At 40.3% G+C, this 20483-nt stretch overlaps 6 protein-coding genes and 1 long non-coding RNA gene across 20 annotated transcripts in view; 4 read left to right on the top strand and 3 right to left on the bottom strand.

Annotated features, from left to right (window-relative positions):
* Nucleotides 1-6118, bottom strand: part of plekhb2 (pleckstrin homology domain containing, family B (evectins) member 2) — a 19424-nt gene extending 13306 nt beyond the window's left edge. For 2 of the 10 annotated variants that reach the window (XM_060066949.1, XM_060066951.1), the window contains exons 1-7: nt 5700-6118; nt 4829-4890; nt 4538-4690; nt 4335-4437; nt 4132-4171; nt 3611-3697; nt 3381-3516 (exon numbers count right to left, since the gene is read on the bottom strand). In XM_060066949.1, coding sequence (XP_059922932.1) covers nt 3381-3516; nt 3611-3697; nt 4132-4171; nt 4335-4437; nt 4538-4690; nt 4829-4865 — 556 coding nt within the window. In that variant the 5' untranslated portion in view covers nt 4866-4890; nt 5700-6118. Of the gene's footprint in view, nt 1-3380; nt 3517-3610; nt 3698-4131; nt 4172-4334; nt 4438-4537; nt 4691-4828; nt 4891-4986; nt 5227-5514; nt 5643-5699 lie in introns of those variants that run through there. The other 8 variants (XM_060066944.1, XM_060066950.1, XM_060066952.1 and 5 more) reach the window with 6 other exon arrangements.
* Nucleotides 5573-9372, top strand: ing5a (inhibitor of growth family, member 5a). Of its 2 annotated transcripts, XM_060066942.1 has the most exons (9): nt 5573-5706; nt 6673-6744; nt 6944-7110; nt 7248-7359; nt 7450-7549; nt 7797-7932; nt 8026-8087; nt 8220-8255; nt 8509-9372. In XM_060066942.1, the coding sequence occupies exons 1-9, from the start codon at nt 5670-5672 to the stop codon at nt 8528-8530; spliced, it is 744 nt and encodes a 247-aa protein (XP_059922925.1). In that variant the 5' UTR covers nt 5573-5669; the 3' UTR covers nt 8531-9372. The 2 variants fall into 2 exon arrangements, with proteins under 2 accessions (XP_059922925.1, XP_059922926.1); XM_060066943.1 differs by having other exon boundaries at nt 8220-9372.
* Nucleotides 8490-10225, bottom strand: cep19 (centrosomal protein 19). Its single transcript, XM_060066970.1, has 2 exons — nt 10090-10225; nt 8490-9834 (listed from the first exon to the last, which is right to left on the bottom strand). Exons 1-2 carry the CDS (start codon nt 10217-10219, stop codon nt 9488-9490), a joined length of 477 nt encoding a protein of 158 aa, XP_059922953.1. The 5' UTR covers nt 10220-10225; the 3' UTR covers nt 8490-9487.
* On the top strand, nt 10180-12863 carry pigx (phosphatidylinositol glycan anchor biosynthesis, class X). Of its 3 annotated transcripts, none has more exons than XM_060066940.1 (6): nt 10180-10280; nt 11239-11329; nt 11421-11559; nt 11727-11940; nt 12464-12564; nt 12659-12863. In XM_060066940.1, the coding sequence occupies exons 1-6, from the start codon at nt 10244-10246 to the stop codon at nt 12791-12793; spliced, it is 717 nt and encodes a 238-aa protein (XP_059922923.1). In that variant the 5' UTR covers nt 10180-10243; the 3' UTR covers nt 12794-12863. The 3 variants fall into 3 exon arrangements, with proteins under 3 accessions (XP_059922923.1, XP_059922922.1, XP_059922924.1); XM_060066939.1 differs by lacking the exon at nt 10180-10280 and adding an exon at nt 10666-10843; XM_060066941.1 differs by lacking the exon at nt 10180-10280 and adding an exon at nt 10855-11012.
* On the bottom strand, nt 12862-14301 carry LOC132469051 (uncharacterized). Its single transcript, XR_009528306.1, has 2 exons — nt 14159-14301; nt 12862-13238 (listed from the first exon to the last, which is right to left on the bottom strand). It is a non-coding gene; the product is annotated as an uncharacterized LOC132469051 (long non-coding RNA).
* On the top strand, nt 14230-19661 carry pak2b (p21 protein (Cdc42/Rac)-activated kinase 2b). 2 transcript variants are annotated; one of them, XM_060066890.1, is made up of 17 exons: nt 14230-14419; nt 14557-14663; nt 14776-14926; nt 15094-15125; nt 15231-15344; nt 15486-15618; nt 15726-15789; nt 16071-16119; nt 16258-16370; nt 16510-16627; nt 16734-16833; nt 16929-17125; nt 17211-17348; nt 17484-18791; nt 19221-19270; nt 19354-19454; nt 19578-19661. In XM_060066890.1, the coding sequence occupies exons 1-14, from the start codon at nt 14230-14232 to the stop codon at nt 17568-17570; spliced, it is 1593 nt and encodes a 530-aa protein (XP_059922873.1). In that variant the 3' UTR covers nt 17571-18791; nt 19221-19270; nt 19354-19454; nt 19578-19661. The 2 variants fall into 2 exon arrangements, with proteins under 2 accessions (XP_059922873.1, XP_059922875.1); XM_060066892.1 differs by lacking the exon at nt 19354-19454.
* Nucleotides 18924-20483, top strand: rpp21 (ribonuclease P 21 subunit). Its single transcript, XM_060066965.1, has 5 exons — nt 18924-19270; nt 19354-19454; nt 19578-19660; nt 19807-19941; nt 20251-20483. Exons 1-5 carry the CDS (start codon nt 19169-19171, stop codon nt 20340-20342), a joined length of 513 nt encoding a protein of 170 aa, XP_059922948.1. The 5' UTR covers nt 18924-19168; the 3' UTR covers nt 20343-20483.

Genomic DNA, 20483 nt, shown 5'->3' with positions numbered 1-20483 from the left:
TACATGTACGCGCGTATATGTACGCGCCTCATACGCCCCTACAGCGAGTAAAATGTTGCTTGGTACGCATGATACGCGTGTACGCACCTCATACGCGCGTAAACCAATGCTTCCCTATGGAAAAATTGCCGATTTTATATGCGTGGTACGCAGGTAACGCGTTTGGTGTGGCCGTACCTTTATGCGTCGAGAGCAGCGAAGAGCTGTAGTTCACAAAGCGGCCTCACATAAAACCTAAAATTATCAAACTTCTTCACAAACATTTTTAGTTTTCTTTGCATGAAAAATTATCATTTAAATCCACAAACAACATATGTGTAATCCAGGGCATATAAAGACTGGGACCAGAAAATATTTATTTTCCCTCAATTGACACCCATTCATATTTTTCGATCTCATAGGTCCCATGAGCCCTCCCGGAAGGGGCGTGACTTCGCCACTCTATTGGAACAGTGCTCGGGCAACGACTGATGACGTTTCACGAGTCCACGAGCACACACAAGTACGCGAATTGAGAAACGGCCAAAGCCTCGCAGCCAGATGAACCATCAAAGTGGTTCGACCTCGAAGCTTCAAATGAGTACGCTAGGGACACCTAGTGGTGAATGAAATTATGATTAAAGAAAGAGTTTCCTGTGTGATGATGTGATGTTTGCTTCGTACAACATCAAAACATTTGAGAATTAAAGTAATTTCAGTGATACGTGTGAGTGTGCCTTTCATAAATATCTCCCGAGCTCAAGGTAGAAAAACAAATCATTTGACAAAGATTTTAAGTCATCCCGGGCAAAATAGAATGTCTAATAATTGTAATAATAAAACAACTGCATGATGACTGAGAATGAGTGTGATTAATTGCATAGCCATTCAAGTGATCTTGGAACTGGGTAGTCTTCTTTTTGTAAAAATGGGCCAATTGTGAACCCATATCGCGGAACAGCCCGAGATGAAGCCTCGAACGTCACACGCTACGTCATTTCGCCTATGTGAATCCTACTCGATACGGAGCTTCGCTGGGGGGAGGAGCCGAGGTACTCGACACACGCCCCGATGCCTCGACGCAAACCATAACATCACTAACGTATATCATATGCGTCGAGAGCAGCGAAGAGCTGTAGTTCACAAAGCGGCCTCACATAAAACCTAAAATTATCAAACTTCTTCACGAACATTTTTAGTTTTCTTTGCATGAAAAATTATCATTTAAATCCACAAACAAGATATGTGTAATCCAGGGCATATAAAGACTGGGACCAGAAAATAATAATTTTCTCTCCATTGACACCCATTCATATTTTTCGATCTCATAGGCTGAATCCGAATACTCATACTTGACTACTATATAGTATGCATTTTGTAGTACGCCAAAAATATAGCGCGTCCGAATGCTCAGTACGCATTGTGTAGTACGGAAGACGTTTCCGAATGCGTACTACCGCCAAAGTAAACCGCAGAGTTCACTACGCTATCCCACAATGCAACCGGTGTCTGGTAACGAACGAAGAAGAGATGGCTGACCCGACATCACCAGAAAGACGTCGTAGAAAGCGGCGAAAAAAAGAGACATTAAAAAGAGTAAAACAGTAAAGTAGGTAATTAAGTAAAAAGAGAAATTTTTAATTGAATAGCAACGATGACAAGACGGAAAACAGGTAACTTATCAAGGTAATTTTGCCGGCATCTGAGGGGAGATACGTCATCTCCAAACATCCGGTGGAGTTTCGGCGATGTTCGGAAGCGTTCGGAGGCGTTCTACGCATAGCTGTAGTAGACCATACTACACTGTCAAGTGTAGTACCGTCAAGTAGTAGACACTGAACAGAAATAGTATGTACTAAGTATTCGGATTCAGCCATAGGTCCCATGAGCTCTACCGGAAGGGGCGTGACTTCGCCACTCTATAGAGCTCCGCCAACGGCGACAATAGAGTGGCGAAGTCACGCCCTTTCCGATAGAGCCCATGGGACCTATGAGATCGAAAAATATGAATGGGTTTCAATGGAGAGAAAGTAATTATCTTCTGGTCCAGTCTTTATATGCCCCGGATTACACATATGTTGTTTGTGGATTTAAATGATAATTATTGTGCAATTGTTCGGTTAAAGGCTGTAGAGAAAACACAATGAGAAAGACTACACGTCTCGCATGTGACGTCACGCTCCCTGCGACTGGCGTTGACAAGACCGACTATCTCCCCATCGGCATATGTGAAACTCTCCACATGCCCGAACTTATAATGGTTTTCACCTCTTTCAATGCTTTTATCCTCCCCTTAGAAAAGCGGTGAAGTGGAGCAGAGATGCCATATCTGTCCCGGAGTCCCAAGTGCGGGTGGTGACGTATGTCACTCACGTCAAGAGCAGCAAAGACCTGTAGTTCACCAAGCGGCCTCACACAAAACCTAACATTATCAAACTTCTTTGTGAATTTTTTTTGTTTTCTTTGCATGAAAAATTATCATTTAAATCCACAAACCACATGTGTGTAATCCAGGGCATATAAAAAATAATTACTTTCTCTCCATTGAAACCCATTCATATTTTTCAATCTCATAGTTCCCATGGGCTCTAAAGGAAGAGGCGTGACTTTGCCACTCTATCCCTTCTCCTTCATGCTGTGGTTCAGTTTGACAGCTCATTGGTCAATGGGCAGCAGCTCATTGGTCAATGGGCAGCAGCTCATTGGTCAATGGGCAGCAGCTCATTTGCATTAAAGCTACAGACACCAGAAACAGCGCATGCTGAAGTGACTGAAACAGAGGGAATAGCGGTTGGCGAGATTTTTTTTCCTAAAAGCTATATCCAGCAAACAGCTTCAAAAACTTGTTTTCTGGAACTCAAACACTATGTTTATTTGTTGGGAAAACGTCATAATATGTGTCCATTAAGGAAACGGCAGTAAAATATATATATTTTTTCTTGCATAAACTTTTTTAAGTGAAGATAAAAGAAACAGCCGCTCCCCTGGATAATAATACAACTAACCTTAACCACCATTTTTCCAAAAACACTCCCAATAACCATTTTACCTTAATAAAGTTAGTGAGCGGTGATATGAAGTGTATACGAGTGTATGAAGAAACCCAAGGGGTATGTCCTTGTTACTAGTAGGGGTATGTCTGACCTTGGTACTGGTAGGGGTATGACTGATCCTGGTACTGGTAGTAGGGGTATTACTGATCCTGGTACTGGTAGGGGTATGACTGACCTTAGTACTGGTAGGGGTATGACTGATCCTGGTACTGGTAGGGGTATGACTGATCCTGGTACTGGTAGGGGTATGACTGATCCTGGTACTGGTGGGGTACTGGTAGGGGTATGACTGACCGTGGTACTGGTAGGGGTATGACTGACCTTGGTACTGGTAGGGGTATGACTGACCTTGGTACTGGTAGGGGTATGACTGATCCTGGTACTGGTAGGGGTATGCCACAGCATAGGGCTGCCCATCAGCAGAGTACACAATCTGGGTAGCCTGTGGCGGAGGTGTAACATACTCTCCATATGGATTATAAGTCTGGGGAGGGAAAAAAACGAATAAAGAATCCAAATGATAACGTAAATGCACGTAAGACAGTTTCATATCCCCTCCCTTAACGCACTCTATTTACCTGAGGAGGGACAGCAAATTCTGAATAGGGAGGAGGAGCAGAGGCAATGGCCTCCTGAGCAAAGGCCATCTGGGGAGGTGCAAGCACCTACAACAAGAAAATAAACAAAAACACGATGCTATTAAACTCTTAATCAACCCTGTATAAGGGACAGGGGCACCACTAGTATATTTTGACATTTATGTCAAAATATGGAGACCTTGGAGTAGTTCATTCCACCTGTATCCAACTGTACCTGTTACCAACAATGATTACATACTAAGTTACTTATATCGATAACGTTTTTTCAGCTGAAATTGTAATATTCTTCAGTGGCGCTTAGTTTGAGCATATTGTTTTTGCTATCTGGCAGAGAGTTGGCCGACTGTTGATTATAATGCTGCATTTTTAGTTCTATACCGATTTTGAAAACGATTGCATGCATCATATGTGTACAGTGTACCGCCAGACCTGTACACCTCTTGCAGGTGAAGACCATCTTTTGGGAAGGGTAGCACTCCGAACAATTCAAGAAAACTCACCGCATTAACTCTAGCATCTTGAAGAGCCATGGTCCATGCTCTAGAGAAGGGGAGAACACGGAAATGGTGCAACATATTCCTAAAAGGGTTTATCTTGATTGTCATAGAGGGTGACTCATAAAGTGACAAAGCAGGGTCAATTAATCAATGAAAATAGTGATATACTATGTAAAGAATGATGTTGCTAAAGAGATTCGTCTTACAGAGCATCGTCTGAGCTATCTGCACAGAGGCTGATGACCCGTCCATCTCGACAAACTATCTGGAGCAAGGAATCACAGCCTTTTCCTTCTGGAGGGTTCAGATCTATAGGCGGCACACACAAACACAGGAAAAACTCCAATGAAAGTGAGTCATCTAAGCAGTCCAAACTGACCACAACAACACAGGTTCAGTTGACATGTACCTTTACAAGCTTTTGAACCACGAATGTTAATGCAGTCGACCCTCATGTGGAGATCATCCTCCATGTCACGCCGTTCTTGGTCATCGTAGAACACGAGTCGTCCATCGGCCCACAAGTCAAACCAATTCCTTTTCCATCGACGCAATATGGTGCCTAGGGTAAGCAAGCCGTTTTCAGCAAATGTCCATTATCTACCATTGACACTAGATAAGACTAGACTATTTTAACATCATGCACTCAAATATCGAAAGTCAACATTAATAATAAACCAATTGGACTAGCACTACTTACTCTGACGATGGAGCCAACCACTTTTAACGATCGACATCCTGGAAGTAGAAACTCCAAAGAACCTAAAGGGAAAATAATACATACGATTGTTAACATAGTTGTTTATATTGTTGTCATTACGAAAACAACAATGACTTTATTATAAACTGTAGGCCGACCCATTTCGTTTAGCCTAACTAACGCTATTCTACGTCGAAGACATCGGGAGGTCCTTCGTATGCATCATTGGAAATCAAAGTAGCATTCCAGCATTTCTGTATAAGCTAAGAAAACAGCCCACAATTGCATTAAGCGCTCTAGTTTGACGTACTTTCATAAAGTCCTAGGCGGACACAAAACGGGAAAGGATCGCGTGTTTGTTTTGAACGACGGGACCTCAGCTGATCCCGGTTTACGTCACCACTATGTCACGTGACAACGATGGGAAGGGAGCTCGACTTCTACGAGAGCCAGTAAATAATCGACATCAACATCAATTATCACTTTCCTCTCCTGAACCACACTCTGTATTGAAATTCGTGGTAAAAAAATGAAAATATCAGTTTTAACAAATGACGTACATGCGCATTTTAAAACGGCGCTATCCGTGCTAGTGGAGCTACGCACTGCGTATTATTAGTGACCCTTCTCCTTCTGGCCCAAATGCTCTCCGCTCTAGAGAGGGTTGTTCACACATCGCCACTCACCAGCTCAAACTAAAACAGACGTAATCGAATTTTAAACTAAAGGAAGGATCTTCCGGGCGGTCAACCCCGGGGTGCAAAACGCGCGCACCGCTTCTCCCCCCGCCGCCAACCTGCCTGCTCTGCAGCCCGTCGTATCAGCGAAGTGCTGCTCTGAAATGGCGACGGCAATATACTTGGAACATTACCTTGACAGTGAGTATGTCTAAATAATCCCCAATCATCAAAGTCATAACATTTAGACGCCTCGTATAACTGACCGCGTTTTAACTCCACTTGTAAAGCTTTGGTAGGAAGGCTAGCGCCGAGCGCCATGCTACTGTGACTAGCTCCTGTAGTTCCCTCATTAGCTCAGCGTAACATCAATGTTTCAGAATGGCGCGTAAAGCAAAGCTCTCTCCCCACTTTGAGAGGTCTTCATGACAAACACACCGCACCACACGCAAGGGTCAGAGGCCTCAAAGGTGGTCGTGGTCGAGCAACAGTACTTTAGCAGTGCTGTTGTTTTGTATGTTGTTTACTTGAACAAGTTAGGCTTTTCAATGTATTCTGGATCCTAAAGACTAGAATTCCGTAGGTTTCACTGTGTTTGTATGTTTTTACGATTGTCTTTTCTTTTTGGCAGTGGGCAACAACATGCAACCTTAAGATCATGACTTCTTGGTAGCTGCCTTTAACTTTTGGCTTCGTCTGCTGGTCCACTGTTTACTCATGTTTATTGCATCGTTATCTTCCAGCAACGTGTGTTCTGATATTAACCGCACATGTCGGTGTTTTTTTAAACCTTTGGAAAAAGCTATTCTTCATAGTTCATCCGTTCATTGGGGTAATACTATACAGCTGTTTTCCAATCTGAAGGCTATAATGTCTATTGCAATAAATAAGTAATTACATGCATTGCACTATCAGGGATACGTAAAATAACTCCACATAAAGTAGGCCTATTGAGAATGAACAGTGTTGATAGCTGCTGCTTTTAGATTCAGATTCATATTGTTCCCAGAGTACGTTATTTATTAATTTGTTTGTCAAATTTTCTCGGCTCAAGGTGGAATATATGAATGGAGAATATAAATAAGTCTGGGTGTTAATATCTGCAGCTTGGAAAGCTGCTGAACATTGAGTGACATTGACATGGTTTAAACTTGAATGCCCAACTAGGTATTGAGAACTTGCCATGTGAACTTCAGAGAAACTTTACTTTGATGCGGGACCTGGATAACAGGACTGAAGGTAAACGTTTCACCGATAACATTGTAACACTGACTGTAATTATAATCTTATTTGTGCAAATCAACGTTTTGGCTCCGGATCATGATTGTTGTTTTGGCCTTTGTTATAACGGTTGTATTAAGAGACAAATTAACAGCCTTGATAGTTGTGTCTTGTGTCTGGATATTTAGTGTTTTAAATTTTGAAATTTGCACTGTAGAGAAAAAGGGAGAGATTGACAAGTTGGCTGAGGAATACATAGCCAATGTGGTGAACTTGGCTTCAGTGCAGAGAGTGGAACATCTGCAGAAGATCCAGAATGCATACAGCAAGTGCAAAGAGTTTAGTGATGACAAAGTCCAGCTTGCTATGCAGACCTACGAGATGGTCAGTACAATATACGATACATTATGTACACAGTTCTATAAACTAGAATTTTTCAATGGGTTTTACCAATGTTGTTGCGTGACTTCATGAACACTGTAGTGGAAATCACTTTTTTTGGTTTGTTTAATTGATTCAAGGTGGACAAACACATCCGCAGACTTGATGCAGATCTGGCACGGTTCGAGAACGAGCTGAAGGGAAAGCTGGAATTAAGCGGCTATGAGAGTCCAGAGGCAAGGGGATTGAAAAGTAAGCTTGGAACTTTTAAAACTGTTAACATATCCAGGCAGGCCCAACACAACTACTGCTTGATTTATATGTGTCTCTTCCCACACTCAGAGGCCGACTCCAGGGGGCTAAGAGAGAAGCGTGTGTCCAGGGGAAGAGGGAGGAAGAGCTCTGATGAAGATTCTCCAAGGAAGAAGAAGATAAAAAATAAGTAAGAACTTAAGGAAAAAACTGCTTGACTATATCATCGAACATAATTTATTCACACATGCCTTACATTGTATTCGTTATATCATAGTACATAGTATTCAACTATATTTATCATATAGGTTGTTAACCCGTTGTGTTGTAAGTGCTCTTCCATGTCTGTTCAGATCTACTATCTGTACTAGGGCTCACTTGTATTATGTGAACTCCCTTTTAGAAGCCTTTCTCTTCCTTTACTTTTCTTCTTTCAGCCCTGATTTGAGTGATGGTCTTCTGCCAATGCAGCCATCGGATGTTCTAGACATGCCAGTGGATCCCAATGAGCCAACCTATTGCCTGTGTCATCAAGTGTCGTATGGCGAGATGATCGGCTGTGATAACCCAGATGTAGGTTTCTCATGATTATCTATTGAAATGATCTGAAATGGTGCATTAAGCAAGGTATAATAATAATAAAGTCTCCTTTTGTTTTATTTGCAGTGTCCAATAGAATGGTTTCACTTTGCTTGTGTTGATCTTGCAACCAAGCCCAAAGGAAAATGGTAAGAACTTTTTGCACAGCGTTTGATTCATGTGGTATTAATATCATGTGATGTTTTAACATCAAAAGGGATTTGGATTAATGGGTTTTTGTGCCTAATTGTTTTTTGTTTTTTTCTTCCTGAAACCTTTAGGTTTTGTCCTAGATGCACACAAGATAGGAAGAAAAAGTGAGATTTCAGATAGGGTACTTTTATAATATTGATGTATATTGAGGATAGATTTAGAAAAAACGTTATATATATATATATATATATATATATATATGCATACATTTTCCTTATATCCTTTCCTCATTAAAAAGTTTTTAGTTAAATCCCAGTCCGGAATTGGGGTATAATTGTGTGTATAATTGTTTGCTCATTTTCCACAAATGTTTTTTTTTTTTTTTTTGGATTGATGAATAAAGCTTTTTCATTTCAGATGTACAATAGATGAAAGGTAAACTTAAATTTAAAATGTCTTTAGAATGTTTTTGTTGATTAGATAATTGCTGTTTTTCATATGTTTGCCATTAAGTGCCCACCCCTAAATGATCAACTTCAATCCCGGATTGTTGCTTTGACATACTTGAAGTATAAATCCTATTTTTTAAATAAAGGCCTGCTGAAAATATACGTATGACTTGAAACTCAGTATTCTGAACAACAATTCTGGTTGTACTAGGAAAGACCTTATGTCTGAATTTCAAATACCTACCTCTGGGGCATGCATATTACTGCATAACTGACTGATTCAATGTAGTGTAGTGTGTATTATATATTATTTTTCAATTTAAACCAAACAAGAAAAGTAAACCAATCTTTCCTCTATCCAGAATGCTTTTTTATTACATGTGCTGTACAACAACTATGATAAGAAAATCACTTGTGACATTCTTGGATGTATTGTGATATATTCAATTAGTCGGTCAGTGTCTTGCAAACTATAGGAGGTATGAAGGCACTTTGAATTGCACTTCCCCATACAGAGGTTTGAAATGCAGGCATGGTTTTAGAATTCATCCCATAACTTTGTTCATCACATCCAAATCTACAAGATATTTCTCTTCGTATTCGTTTGTATCATGGGGAAGAAGAATTTTTGGTTTGAGAGGAATTATTTCCAAAGATAGATTTATTGTGTTAGCTAGGTTTTGGTCACTAAAATGATAATGAATAGCTTGTCTGTATTCCTACTGTGAATATCCATTATTTATGTGTACCCCTGATATGTAAGGAGCCAAAGCATTTTGTATTTTTCTTATACTTCAGTATTTTATATCAAATAAATATTGAATTGCTTATATATGGTCTCATTTGTTACAGGGACAATGTCCGTAATTTAATCATCTGTAAATGCTTCTCAGTCAAAGTACAGTCATCAGCCTTTTCAGGCCAAAACCCTATTTGGGTGATCGGTTTCAAAATCCATCATCCGACTCTGCATCCCAACTGCACTTTTCCTGATCGCTTTGGGAAAATTCCACTTCTATATCATAAACAAAATCAGGATCATCCTTGAGTCTTCGGTTTTGCTCAAATAGTTGATCCATTTGCCCTTTCTTGCGGGCCAGGTCATCGTCATTTAATTTATTAAGATCTTCTTCAGGGTCCACCTGGAATGAGGCATGGCTGTGCTGCAAACTGTGGCCCTGCATGTGATCTCGTAGTACTGTGTGAAGCCTCTTCAACTGACTCAATGGAACACCTCCCAAGTATTCTTTGTGCCGAAAATGGTTCTTCAGTCTTTCAGCAGCCAAGCAACAGTCTAGGAAGAAACGTCACGTTTAAATGTACTCAATATTTACACTGAGAAAGATTTGATTGGTAATACATTTATTGTCCTAATAATAGATTATTACATCCTTCCGTTTCTAGAATACACATTTGAATGACTTGCCTATCAATAACCATTTAAAGTCCCACCTACTACTTGATTAAAGAAATCGAAATTGTGTCATGGCGTCTAATGGCATATTTATTGTTTTACAAATGATAATAGAAGGTGCATGGAATGACCTACCTGAGTATTTAGAGAAGTTCCGCACAGGTATTATTCTTTTGCGCACTTGGTTTGTGTCTTTTTGTTTGTACAGTAAAATAATTGCGGGGGGACTGAACTGAACGCCGCATCGTTTCGCCTCATAGGACATCTTCACAGCTTAACTTTAGTGGCGATGGAATCTTGTTTCCTTCGCTGCCTACTGTTTACCAGTAAGTAATTATTCATAGAAAGTCACACACATTTATGTAATTTTGTTAAGGACGGAATGGAAGTCTAATCTATAATGTAAACATGCATTCGGACCTAAGAGCAAAAGAAACGAAGAGCAAGGTTGAGGGGTATCAACCGAGAAACATTACATCCTAGAAAATAATGGGCTGAGGGCGAAGGCTGGCCCCGATCACGGCAATACTTTTGAACTACAAGTGGTTCGTGATAATGGTAACATAATTTATTATAACCCGATCAATATGTTTGCTTTTGTATTCAGTTCAACGTGTGCGCTTTTTATTAAAAATGTAAGATAATTTTGGCCCTTATTTTAATCTGGCATCTATACAGAGCCCAATATACAGAAAAGGGTCCTTCATGTTTGTTGATTTCCGTAAACAATTCAAGGAGGATGCCGGACCAGTCTTTTACCAATGGAACGGATCAGGATTGACACAGATTTAGATAGATATCTCCTATTTCACTTTTTGGTTTCCAATGATCATTTTACTCGTCTTTACTTTTAATTATTTATTGACATCTTATTGCTATACACAACAAGGCATGTTATATATTTTTTCTTAAAACCCACCGAAGTATACATGTTGGAAATTATCTTTAATAATTGAAGTTCTAGCAGGGTTATTTTCAAACGTATTCGTTCGAATTCAAAGGTTTCCCCGGGCCGACAAATATCTGATCGTATGTTTGTTTCAGCATGTGATGGGCAGGTTCGTAATGCTTCGTTCAGAGAAGAGGCCAAAGAGTGGGTTATATAATGTATTCATTATAACTAGGGATTCCCGACAAACTATTGAGTTCAAAATGAATATACATATTTCCTATAAATATATATAACATTTATTTAATTCTTAAAACGAGATCGGTTTTAAAAGCACGCGTCATTGTACAATACATTATATAATTTTGTACTTACAATCCCGGTCTACTTTTCAGATGACAAAGATCAAAATATTTGTGGCATTGGAAGGCAGTGGCTTGAGTCAATATTGGTGTCCACTGAGTGCAACGGAAACGGTTTCCATAGGTATGTCTCTCCCTAATGCGGATTAATCAAGCATATTAATTATTCGTATATACTGCATAATATAATATTGTATTTGGCCTTTTGTGTTCAGGGAGATGGTCACCACTGTCAAGTTCAGCCCTGATGTTCCGAATGTTCTCAACGTTCTGTTGGTTCACAAACTACCGAGAGGAATCTATGTTGATCCATACCAGCTTGCAACACTGAATGACAGTGACAGTCATCTGCAGGTTACAAGCCTTACTATAATATATTTTAACAAACTTCATGAAGATAGTACCATGTAATTCAATATAAACAACAATTATAATTAACACGTAATCCACTTAAGTGTAATTAAAAATGTTTTCTATGTTCTATTATATGTAATGTAGCCAACTAATTTGCAATTGTTTAGATACTACTAGATTCACCCATCAACCTAGAAGCTCCTGCTCACAGAACTGGAGGATTTTCTGCCCTTTTGTATGCCACTCTTGTTGGACAACGTTCAAAATTACTGAAGAAAAGCATCCCCATACATTGCCGCTACCATGAGCCCTCATTTGGTGATCAAAAGGCTGTAATTGTTAACATAGGATCTCCAGACCTGCTGCTCAGAAGTGAAACATGTAAGTGATGAATAACATCATACTCATATGTAGATCTATGCATCATATGTCGAACCAAGGATCTCGAGTGCAGGTTCGAACCGATCTTAAATGTTGAATTTTCCCTGTTGAGCAAGGTTGTTGACATCTTCAAATTTAGAAATGAATGTATAGCTGGAAAATATGTTTAAGACTCAACATATCATGGAGGATTTCGTTCCAGGCGATGCATGAATATATGCATACGATTGACTAATAACTCTTCTTTACTCTCATGGCATGAAAGCAAAATATAGCATAAAAAAATATTCAGGGCAATTTCACTTCGTATGCCTTCAATCTTAACAATTGAGTTCCTTTTAATAAAAAATATTTGACCTCAGTCAGACATCGTTTCTAACCCTGCTTTGGGTAGGTTTACCAATTCACACCAATGGAATAGTGTTTCATTGGCTTTTCTTTTATAACATTGTTTCAACATTATTTGTTTAGACATTATATGCATTTCATGTTCCACATTCAATTATGTCTCTTTCTCTTTAAGGTAATGATGGCAGCAATTTCAAATCTTATTCTATTGTTGATGCCCCCTGCACAGCTACTAATTCGAGCATATGTTCATGGGTTCAAATCCATCTTAACAAGGTATCTTTATTCATATTTTGAAAAATTATATTGCATTTTAGATGGAAAAAGTATATATTCTCTGTAGTATTTTAATGACACCTTTTTGTTATAGGAGCAAAGCCATGTGAGCTTGCAGATACCTGTTGGCGATGGATCACTGGTGATACATGTTATCTGTGGTACTCTTCTAGTTACTTTCATTTGCTGTTTGGCGCTTTCTCTAAAGATCTGGAAACACAGAGTTTAAACATAATATTAAAAAAGAGATAATACTTCACCGTCTGTAGATTAAATAAAGACACATTGAAACACATAAATTGTTAATTTTTTTGTGTCGTAATTTCTCCAAACCATTTTTCCATCCAATTATTTGCAATAGGCCTACACTACCAACAATCCTTTAGGCATTTATTCAACATTGAGGTATTTGATTCTTAAGTTTCAAGATGCATAGATTTTTTTCCTTTGCCAAATGGAGAATAATATAACAGTATAATAGTGTAGTATAATAGCAATACAGTGATGTACAGTGAATACAGTGGTCCGTTAGATCAATCAGTGGTGGGTCATGCTGGGTCTTCAGAGCCGGTCCGTTTGATCAGTCTGTTGTGGGTTATGCTGGGCTGGGCAGGGCTTGGTCTGCAGTTCCGTTTCCCCTTCGCCAAAGCCCAATAATCCTAGGGCCGAAAATACTGAAAAAAGTTGCATTGTAAATAGTAGGAAACACATACCCACATTCTGTGGGTAATTTATTCGCCCCGCTGTCCGCCACCCCCCAAAGTACGCATCGGGTATTATGAAGGCCTTCCAGTTTAAATCGAAGAATTAAGAGGTGTAGCGGAGTTTGTAATCAAGTTGAAACTCTGGTGAGTTATGTGTTTTACGTATTTTGGTTTGTCATGCTTTAGCTTTATCCTATCATTTTGTGTTTTGGGCAAAATATATTTTGGGGGATTATTCGGAAGGTCATGTATACACTTGATTTGACTAACAGTAAAATATGTTTGTTGTTTGACGAGCTGACTCAGGCCAGCCCGTTAGTTACCAAGCTAATATCGTAGCCTACCATGCTAACATTAGCCTGTAGCACACTTGTTGGCCAAGTACCGATTGCTTACTGCTAACCTAGAAAGTTGGCCGTTGGTTTGAGCGTTCACCGTGTATGACAGTTGATAATGAAGAGTTTAATACGCCTACAAGCGTCTCTGCTCCTAAATTATCAGCCAGAATAAAAGACTAGGCTACATTCAAAGGTATACTTAATTATTCTCGACTTGGGTTCTTTCACGGGTGCATGACAACAGAGGACACTTATTACCTTATAAAGCCACTTAGTAAGTTACTTATTGAGGTTATCTAATTTGTATTCTACGTGAAAGTTAAACAAGTCTTACGTCACCCTTTCATTAGTCTAAACATTTGTCGCCGTCGCAAATATAAAATTGTCCCTTTGAACTCTACATTGTTGGAGCAGCTTAGTAGTATCAATACATCTGTTATAATCGTTGGTAACGCTATTGTAATTTGATGTCCTATTTCTCCTGGAGTTCCCTATATTGACTTTGTTTGACTCGTATCATTTTGTGTAAAACTTTCCGACCTGCACAGCTACCTTTTTCCACACCACCGATGTGATTGACGTCTTGCCTGGTGCTTGGTTGTCATCCTTCTACTACCCCTACCATGTGTGACAACTGTGACCCCGAAGACAAACCCCCAGCACCTCCAGTCCGAATGAGCAGCACCATTTTCAGCACAGGCTCCAGCAAAGACTCTCTCTCAGGCAATCACAGCTCCAAACCCCTCCCCTCTGTTCCCGAGGAGAAGAAACCTCGCAACAAGATAATCTCAATCTTTTCAGGTGCTGAGAAAGGTGAGACGTGCAAAGAAGACATGGCCTTCATGTACCAGCATTCCCCTTAGCACAAAGGCAAAAACATTTGTTTGAAACTTTCCATGACTTTTACTGCTTCAACAAAATTAGTAAATTCAGAAATGGTACATTTTCAGGTGGTAGGAAAAAAGATAGAGATAAAGAGCGACCAGAGATCTCTCCGCCTTCAGACTTTGAGCACACCATCCATGTTGGTTTTGATGCCGTCACTGGGGAGTTCACTGTGAGTTTACGCTCTGCTCTACCTCTGTTGGCAATGTTTGTTTGCCGATTTATTGCCATTGTTTGATCCTAAAACCAAACTGATTTGAACCACCCTGTTGTCCTCTACCTAGGGTATGCCAGAGCAATGGGCCCGGCTGCTTCAGACTTCAAACATCACCAAGTCAGAGCAGAAGAAGAACCCACAGGCCGTCCTCGACGTTCTGGTTTTCTTCGACTCGACAGGCAACGGTCGGCAGAAGTATCTCAGCTTCTCATCTTCAGGTGAAATGGTGTCTGAATAAGGACAACTTCTATTCTTCCTGTGGTCAGTTGGTTACCAGTCCAGTGGTTGTTGTCAGCATAGCGTTTGTAGCACAACATACATGCCAAAGACCAAAGAAGAGCGGATGACATGAATAAATGTTGATCTTCCTTTCCTCTCTCCTAAGAAAAAGATGCATTCACCCCAGGGCCTCAATCTGTAAGTTCTATAATTCTATTCACTTAATTATTTAATTTAAAATATTTTTTTTGTTATATTTTTAAAAACGGACTGGCATTTGATCAAACCATTCCTCTAATTAAGCCAATGAAAAAAGGCTCGGAGCCTTCATCGGCCAACATCAAGAATATCGATGATGAAGACGACGATGAAGCTCCCCCTCCCATCGTTGCACCAAGACCAGAACACACAAAGAGTGTAAGCTCACGTCTTTAAGCAACCACATGAGCATGGTGTTACTATAGCTATACACTTCCATGAAGTTATTCTTTAAATTGAATGGTAGGTTATATGTGAATGTGCTTGGGCCTGACTTCAGAGTGTCTGTGTGTCCTGTAGATGTACACACGCTCTGTTATTGACCCAATTCCTGCTCCAGTCACCTGTCCAGACGGGGACTCTGCCTCAAAGGCTGTGGACAGACAGAGGAAAAAGGGCAAGATGTCGGACGAGGAGATCATGGACAAACTGAGTAAATCTTGCTGCCTTATTCCTGACATGTTACTCCCAAGACACCTTGCCCGCATTGTTGGTTAGTTTCCATGTAACATGTGTGTCTGATTGTGTAATTGCTTACAGGAAGCATAGTCAGCATTGGAGATCCCAAAAAGAAGTACACCAGATATGAGAAGATTGGACAGGGGTAAGTGTAGATGGCTCACTGGGTGGCCCTACTTTAATCCACATTATACTAACTAGAATGACAAGTGCAATTCATGTCCAATTTGCGCGTTTTGCTCATCTTCATACAACTAGGGTGTTGATTGGATTTTCTTTAAGCATCAAATCCTGACTGAGACAACAAACCAAGGTTTTAAGAATTGAACATGTGTGCATGGTACAGACATTTGCATACTACTCTTTATCAATTTCCTATTGGTTGAAGCATATTATTTCTCATTAAATCTCTTTTTTTACCCACAGGGCTTCAGGAACAGTATTCACTGCCATTGATGTTGCTACGGGACAAGAGGTAAAGGAAACTTGACTTGTGTGACATACATCATCTATCATCATTTAATGGATAACATTATGGCAAGAAACCCAATCCTAAATATTATCCAGAAGATTGACTAATGCTATATTTCCAATTACTGGTATTGTTTGACAGGTTGCCATCAAGCAAATCAATCTCCAGAAGCAGCCCAAGAAGGAGTTAATCATCAATGAGATATTAGTTATGAAGGAGCTGAAGAACCCCAACATTGTCAACTTTTTAGACAGGTACAAATAAATAAATATATTATATCTCTGGATGGCTCCTTACCTTACCGCTCTGGTTGGCATTTGTTGTCCATAACCGTTGCATTGGTTAAGAAAATCCATCAATTCCTAAGACTATATGTTTGTGAGTGCTTCTCAGTTTCCTGATGGGGGAGGAGTTGTTTGTGGTTATGGAGTATCTGGCTGGAGGCTCACTGACAGACGTGGTGACGGAGACCTGTATGGATGAGGCCCAGATCGCTGCCGTTTGCAGAGAGGTAAACGGGGAACACCCAGTACTAATAATGATCTATCTTGAAGCTGTTTGATGCTACTGTTAGTGTTCATCATCCTTAAGGCCTCACTCTCTTCATTCCATCCTAGTGTTTACAAGCGTTGGAGTTCTTACATGCAAACCAGGTCATCCACCGAGACATCAAAAGCGACAATGTGCTCTTGGGGATGGATGGCTCTGTCAAGCTCAGTAAGTCCTGCACTGCTAGCTAACGTGGGAGACACTGAAGATGTGTCTTATTTGTTACCAATGGGGCCTCAAGAGTCAATGTTTTCCTCCCACAGCTGATTTCGGCTTCTGCGCTCAGATTACTCCTGAGCAGAGTAAGCGCAGCACCATGGTTGGCACGCCGTACTGGATGGCCCCAGAGGTGGTGACCCGGAAGGCCTATGGGCCCAAGGTGGACATCTGGTCCCTGGGTATCATGGCCATAGAGATGGTGGAAGGAGAGCCTCCCTACCTGAATGAAAACCCCCTGCGCGTAAGTCATTTACGCGCATTTAGTTTTCAATCCATGATGGGACAATATTTCTAACCACCGCTCTCCAATTATGTCATTCCTTCAGGCGCTCTACCTTATTGCTACCAACGGCACCCCTGAACTTCAGAACCCGGAGAAGCTCTCACCCGTCTTCAGAGACTTCCTTAACCGTTGCCTCGAAATGGATGTAGAGAAACGATGGGGAGGCACAGAGCTGCTCAAGGTAGAACCCCACCCACCCCTCGCTATCGGTTGTGATTTGATTGATGAACTGAGCTATAAAAAGTTGACTGTTACTTTTTATTTGCATCCCCTCCCCCTCTCTTGGGTCTCTTCCACCTTCTACCCCACCGAACAGCATCCCTTCCTGAAGATCGCCAAGCCTCTCTCCAGCCTCAACCCCCTCATCCTGGCTGCCAAGGAGGCCATGAAGGGCGATCGTTAGTCGGAGCAGAGCAAAAGCCTCCCCGCCTTCCAATGCTGTGTGCACGTCTGTGCCAACCGTTATCGGTGTGTTCTCTCTGTGCCAGACAATAGGCTGGAGTCTGGGGCAGCCGTCTGATTCAGCCCTGAAAAACCTCACTGTGAAGAAGACCAAAAAATACAAAAATGTCAAACAAACACCCAAGCGAATATCCTCCGCTGTCCGAATGAACTATGCTCCGCGCCCCAGCGTGTGAAGACAAGTCAACCAAGTGGTTAGTTACAGTGCCAGGCATAGTTATTTTGTAAAAGAAAAAAAGATGGCTAGTTCTGTTTAATTTTTTGTTTATGTTGGTAATTAAAAAGGAATTACTGCCTTAAACAAATGCAAGTCGTTCCCTTAATGTATTGTTGTGTATGTCTGTTTCTCACCTGTATTTTTAATATTGTCCTTTTTACTTTTTCCATCTCGTCAGTGTCTTCAGTTTATTTTGATACTTGAATTTCATATTTGATCCCCTTTAATGGGCCCAGACCAGTTATTCCCCACATTAAACATTGTATTATATAGGAAATGCCTCTCTCCCATTACCTTCAATGCCATTATGTTCAGTGATCATCTTGATCTTTATTTTGTGCCTTATCTGTACCCTCTTGATATTGGAGAGGTGCACTTTAAAGGAAAATCAAATGTTACATCAACAGGGTCCTCATTTTCTTCTCTTTTTATTGTAAAAAAAAAGACAACTGTTACGCCACATTGAACTCGTTATGTAATTCTGGGGCAAGGGTAGTGTCCCACCAAAATTGTACCGGGGGCGAAAATTGTACCGCCTACGTTATTTACTAGCTAAATTCAATGCAATACAATTATAAAGTAAAAACAAGTGTTATCTGAGTTATGTTATTTCGTCTTTGGCAACATGAGCGAGAATGTTTTTTGAAACCTGCCTGGCAACGGACAATCGCGTCGAACGATGACTTATGTTTCGAACGCGGATTACGTAGGCGGTACAATTTTCGCCCCCGGTACAGTTTTGGTGTGACAGCAGCACACTGCCTCTTTTCCATTTGTATATTGTGTAACTTTCAAAGTAGTTGGGGAAACTGTGGCTATATCATGCTGGTTAGCAAATGCAGTAGTTATTGTATATTGACATATTTCTTTTTTTTAGGACAACTAACAACTTAGTGCGCTCAAATAAATGCTGCCATTGATGCCTTTTGTGACTTTGTTGTGAAGGTAATTCGATTTTTACTCTTCATGATTCCAGTTAAGATTTGGGTTTATAATGAAAAATGTATAGCTTTTTCATTGAAATCTAAGACTACACACGTTTTTTTAAGTCTTCAATTCTTCAGACCACGATGCACATATTTGTTGAATCCTTATTGGGATATTGGTGTATATGTATTTTAAGGTGTGTTGCCGATTCAAAATATTTTAGTTGGAGTGAACCTTATAACATTTTTAACATTCTTCTGTTTTAATCGACAAAAGACCAACAGTTGAATGCTATGCATGTTATAGCCTGATGGGGGCGACGTTCGCACCATTCTTGTTTAAAGAGGGTCGAGGAAGTAACTGACATTACCATACCCGGTGAAAAAATACAACGCATGCGGCATGATTCTGATCCTAAACATTCAAAATCGTTTGGATCAATGGCAGGAAACCTGAAAGACAAGGAGGCATACCAAAGACTGAACTATCTACATCAGGTGTGAAACTACTCAGGACGTTGTATTAGTAGTCATAAAACCCATGAAATGCTGTTGTATAATGCCATACTTGCCTTTCATAGGCTTCGCATTGTGTTCTGTCTCAAAACGCCAGCAATGTGGAATTGGCTCGTTTTTACAGCTTTACCCAAAGGACTATCGCAAAACGTCTAGTTTTGAGACAGTAAGCGCGCGCACACACACACGCACACGCACAAACTGCAATGCATAGGCCTATTGGGTGATGTTGATGTGATTAACTTAACTCAATTGCCACGTTCATTTATAATGACAATCAATATTGCAGGGACCCGTCAGTGAAGAGAACACTGTGTAAGAAGTGCTGCTCATTGCTTATCCCTGGTGTGACTGCTACATCAAGACAAAGAAGTATGGGTTTCCTTCATAATCCATAAATCCAAAAAAATCTTAATCTACAATATAAATGATGCAGCATTCTAATTATACCACCAAAATAAAAGTTAATGAATGAATCATGTGTGCCGTTTTACCTTTTTTAATTTGTCTTTCCTAAGGAAATAATAAAGCAACTAGATTTACCGTGATAAGGTGCCTTAGCTGTGGACAGACCAAGACGTTTCTAAATAATCCAGAACATTGTTTGTGGGTTGACCGACCTGAAGCCCAGATGGAGAACCAGGTGCAGTCAGGTGAGTGATTGTATCTCTTTCTCTACAATAATTACAGCCCCCTGGGAGTTGGGTGCTGCTGAGCTCTTGGAAAAGTCCTCTCTCTGTTCAGAGTATTTCAAAATGACTTTTCAGTTGGTTGGATGTTCTTTACTATTGCATTGCAGATATGGATATACTCGATTTGCATAGGTTATCATTGCAATTGCTTATAAATGCCTTTTGGCATACAATGACAAGTTGCTAACTTGAGTACAGTTTAATGCAAGGAAAAAAAACTTTATGAAATGAATTTGTCCATCTGACTCCCTATCCTATCCCTATCCACAGATCCTAAACAATCTGCCATACAACTGCCAAAGGTTGATGTGTCCAAGCAGTCCGAGCCCAACCAAGACCTTCCTTCTGAGGCTATAGCATGAAGAACCTTTTTTTTTATTGTACATACAGTTTGAGTTATGAAAATAAGTTGTATGCCGTTGAACAAGTATTTTAGTGATGTCACTGTCATATTTTGAGCTTTCCAATGTGTGTATGTTGTTGAAATATAAGCATTATCATAC

Source organism: Gadus macrocephalus, chromosome 12, assembly GCF_031168955.1.
Source record: "Gadus macrocephalus chromosome 12, ASM3116895v1".
Classification (NCBI taxonomy): domain Eukaryota; kingdom Metazoa; phylum Chordata; class Actinopteri; order Gadiformes; family Gadidae; genus Gadus; species Gadus macrocephalus.
Note: the sequence above shows the minus strand (reverse complement) of the source record. Positions and strands in the feature narration are given on the sequence as shown.

What these genes read in the sequence shown, in the direction of transcription:
- rpp21 (XM_060066965.1), top strand. Translation starts at nt 19,169, where the DNA reads ATGCGGCATGATTCTGATCCTAAACATTCAAAATCGTTTGGATCAATG. An exon ending in AAACGTCTAGTTTTGAGACA is followed by an intron (nt 19,455 to 19,577) that starts GTAAGCGCGCGC and finishes TCAATATTGCAG; the next exon opens with GGACCCGTCAGTGAAGAGAA. An exon ending in TGCTACATCAAGACAAAGAA is followed by an intron (nt 19,661 to 19,806) that starts GTATGGGTTTCC and finishes GTCTTTCCTAAG; the next exon opens with GAAATAATAAAGCAACTAGA.
- pigx (XM_060066939.1), top strand. Translation starts at nt 10,780, where the DNA reads ATGATCATTTTACTCGTCTTTACTTTTAATTATTTATTGACATCTTAT. An exon ending in ACAGTGACAGTCATCTGCAG is followed by an intron (nt 11,560 to 11,726) that starts GTTACAAGCCTT and finishes GCAATTGTTTAG; the next exon opens with ATACTACTAGATTCACCCAT. An exon ending in GCTGCTCAGAAGTGAAACAT is followed by an intron (nt 11,941 to 12,463) that starts GTAAGTGATGAA and finishes TTTCTCTTTAAG; the next exon opens with GTAATGATGGCAGCAATTTC.
- ing5a (XM_060066942.1), top strand. Translation starts at nt 5,670, where the DNA reads ATGGCGACGGCAATATACTTGGAACATTACCTTGACA. An exon ending in CTATGCAGACCTACGAGATG is followed by an intron (nt 7,111 to 7,247) that starts GTCAGTACAATA and finishes AATTGATTCAAG; the next exon opens with GTGGACAAACACATCCGCAG. An exon ending in ACACAAGATAGGAAGAAAAA is followed by an intron (nt 8,256 to 8,508) that starts GTGAGATTTCAG and finishes TTTTCATTTCAG; the next exon opens with ATGTACAATAGATGAAAGGT.
- pak2b (XM_060066892.1), top strand. Translation starts at nt 14,230, where the DNA reads ATGTGTGACAACTGTGACCCCGAAGACAAACCCCCAGCACCTCCAGTC. An exon ending in CTTTTCAGGTGCTGAGAAAG is followed by an intron (nt 14,420 to 14,556) that starts GTGAGACGTGCA and finishes GTACATTTTCAG; the next exon opens with GTGGTAGGAAAAAAGATAGA. An exon ending in GAGGCACAGAGCTGCTCAAG is followed by an intron (nt 17,349 to 17,483) that starts GTAGAACCCCAC and finishes CCCACCGAACAG; the next exon opens with CATCCCTTCCTGAAGATCGC.
- cep19 (XM_060066970.1), bottom strand. Translation starts at nt 10,219, where the DNA reads ATGTCCTATGAGGCGAAACGATGCGGCGTTCAGTTCAGTCCCCCCGCA. An exon ending in GAACTTCTCTAAATACTCAG is followed by an intron (nt 9,835 to 10,089) that starts GTAGGTCATTCC and finishes GTTTCTTCCTAG; the next exon opens with ACTGTTGCTTGGCTGCTGAA.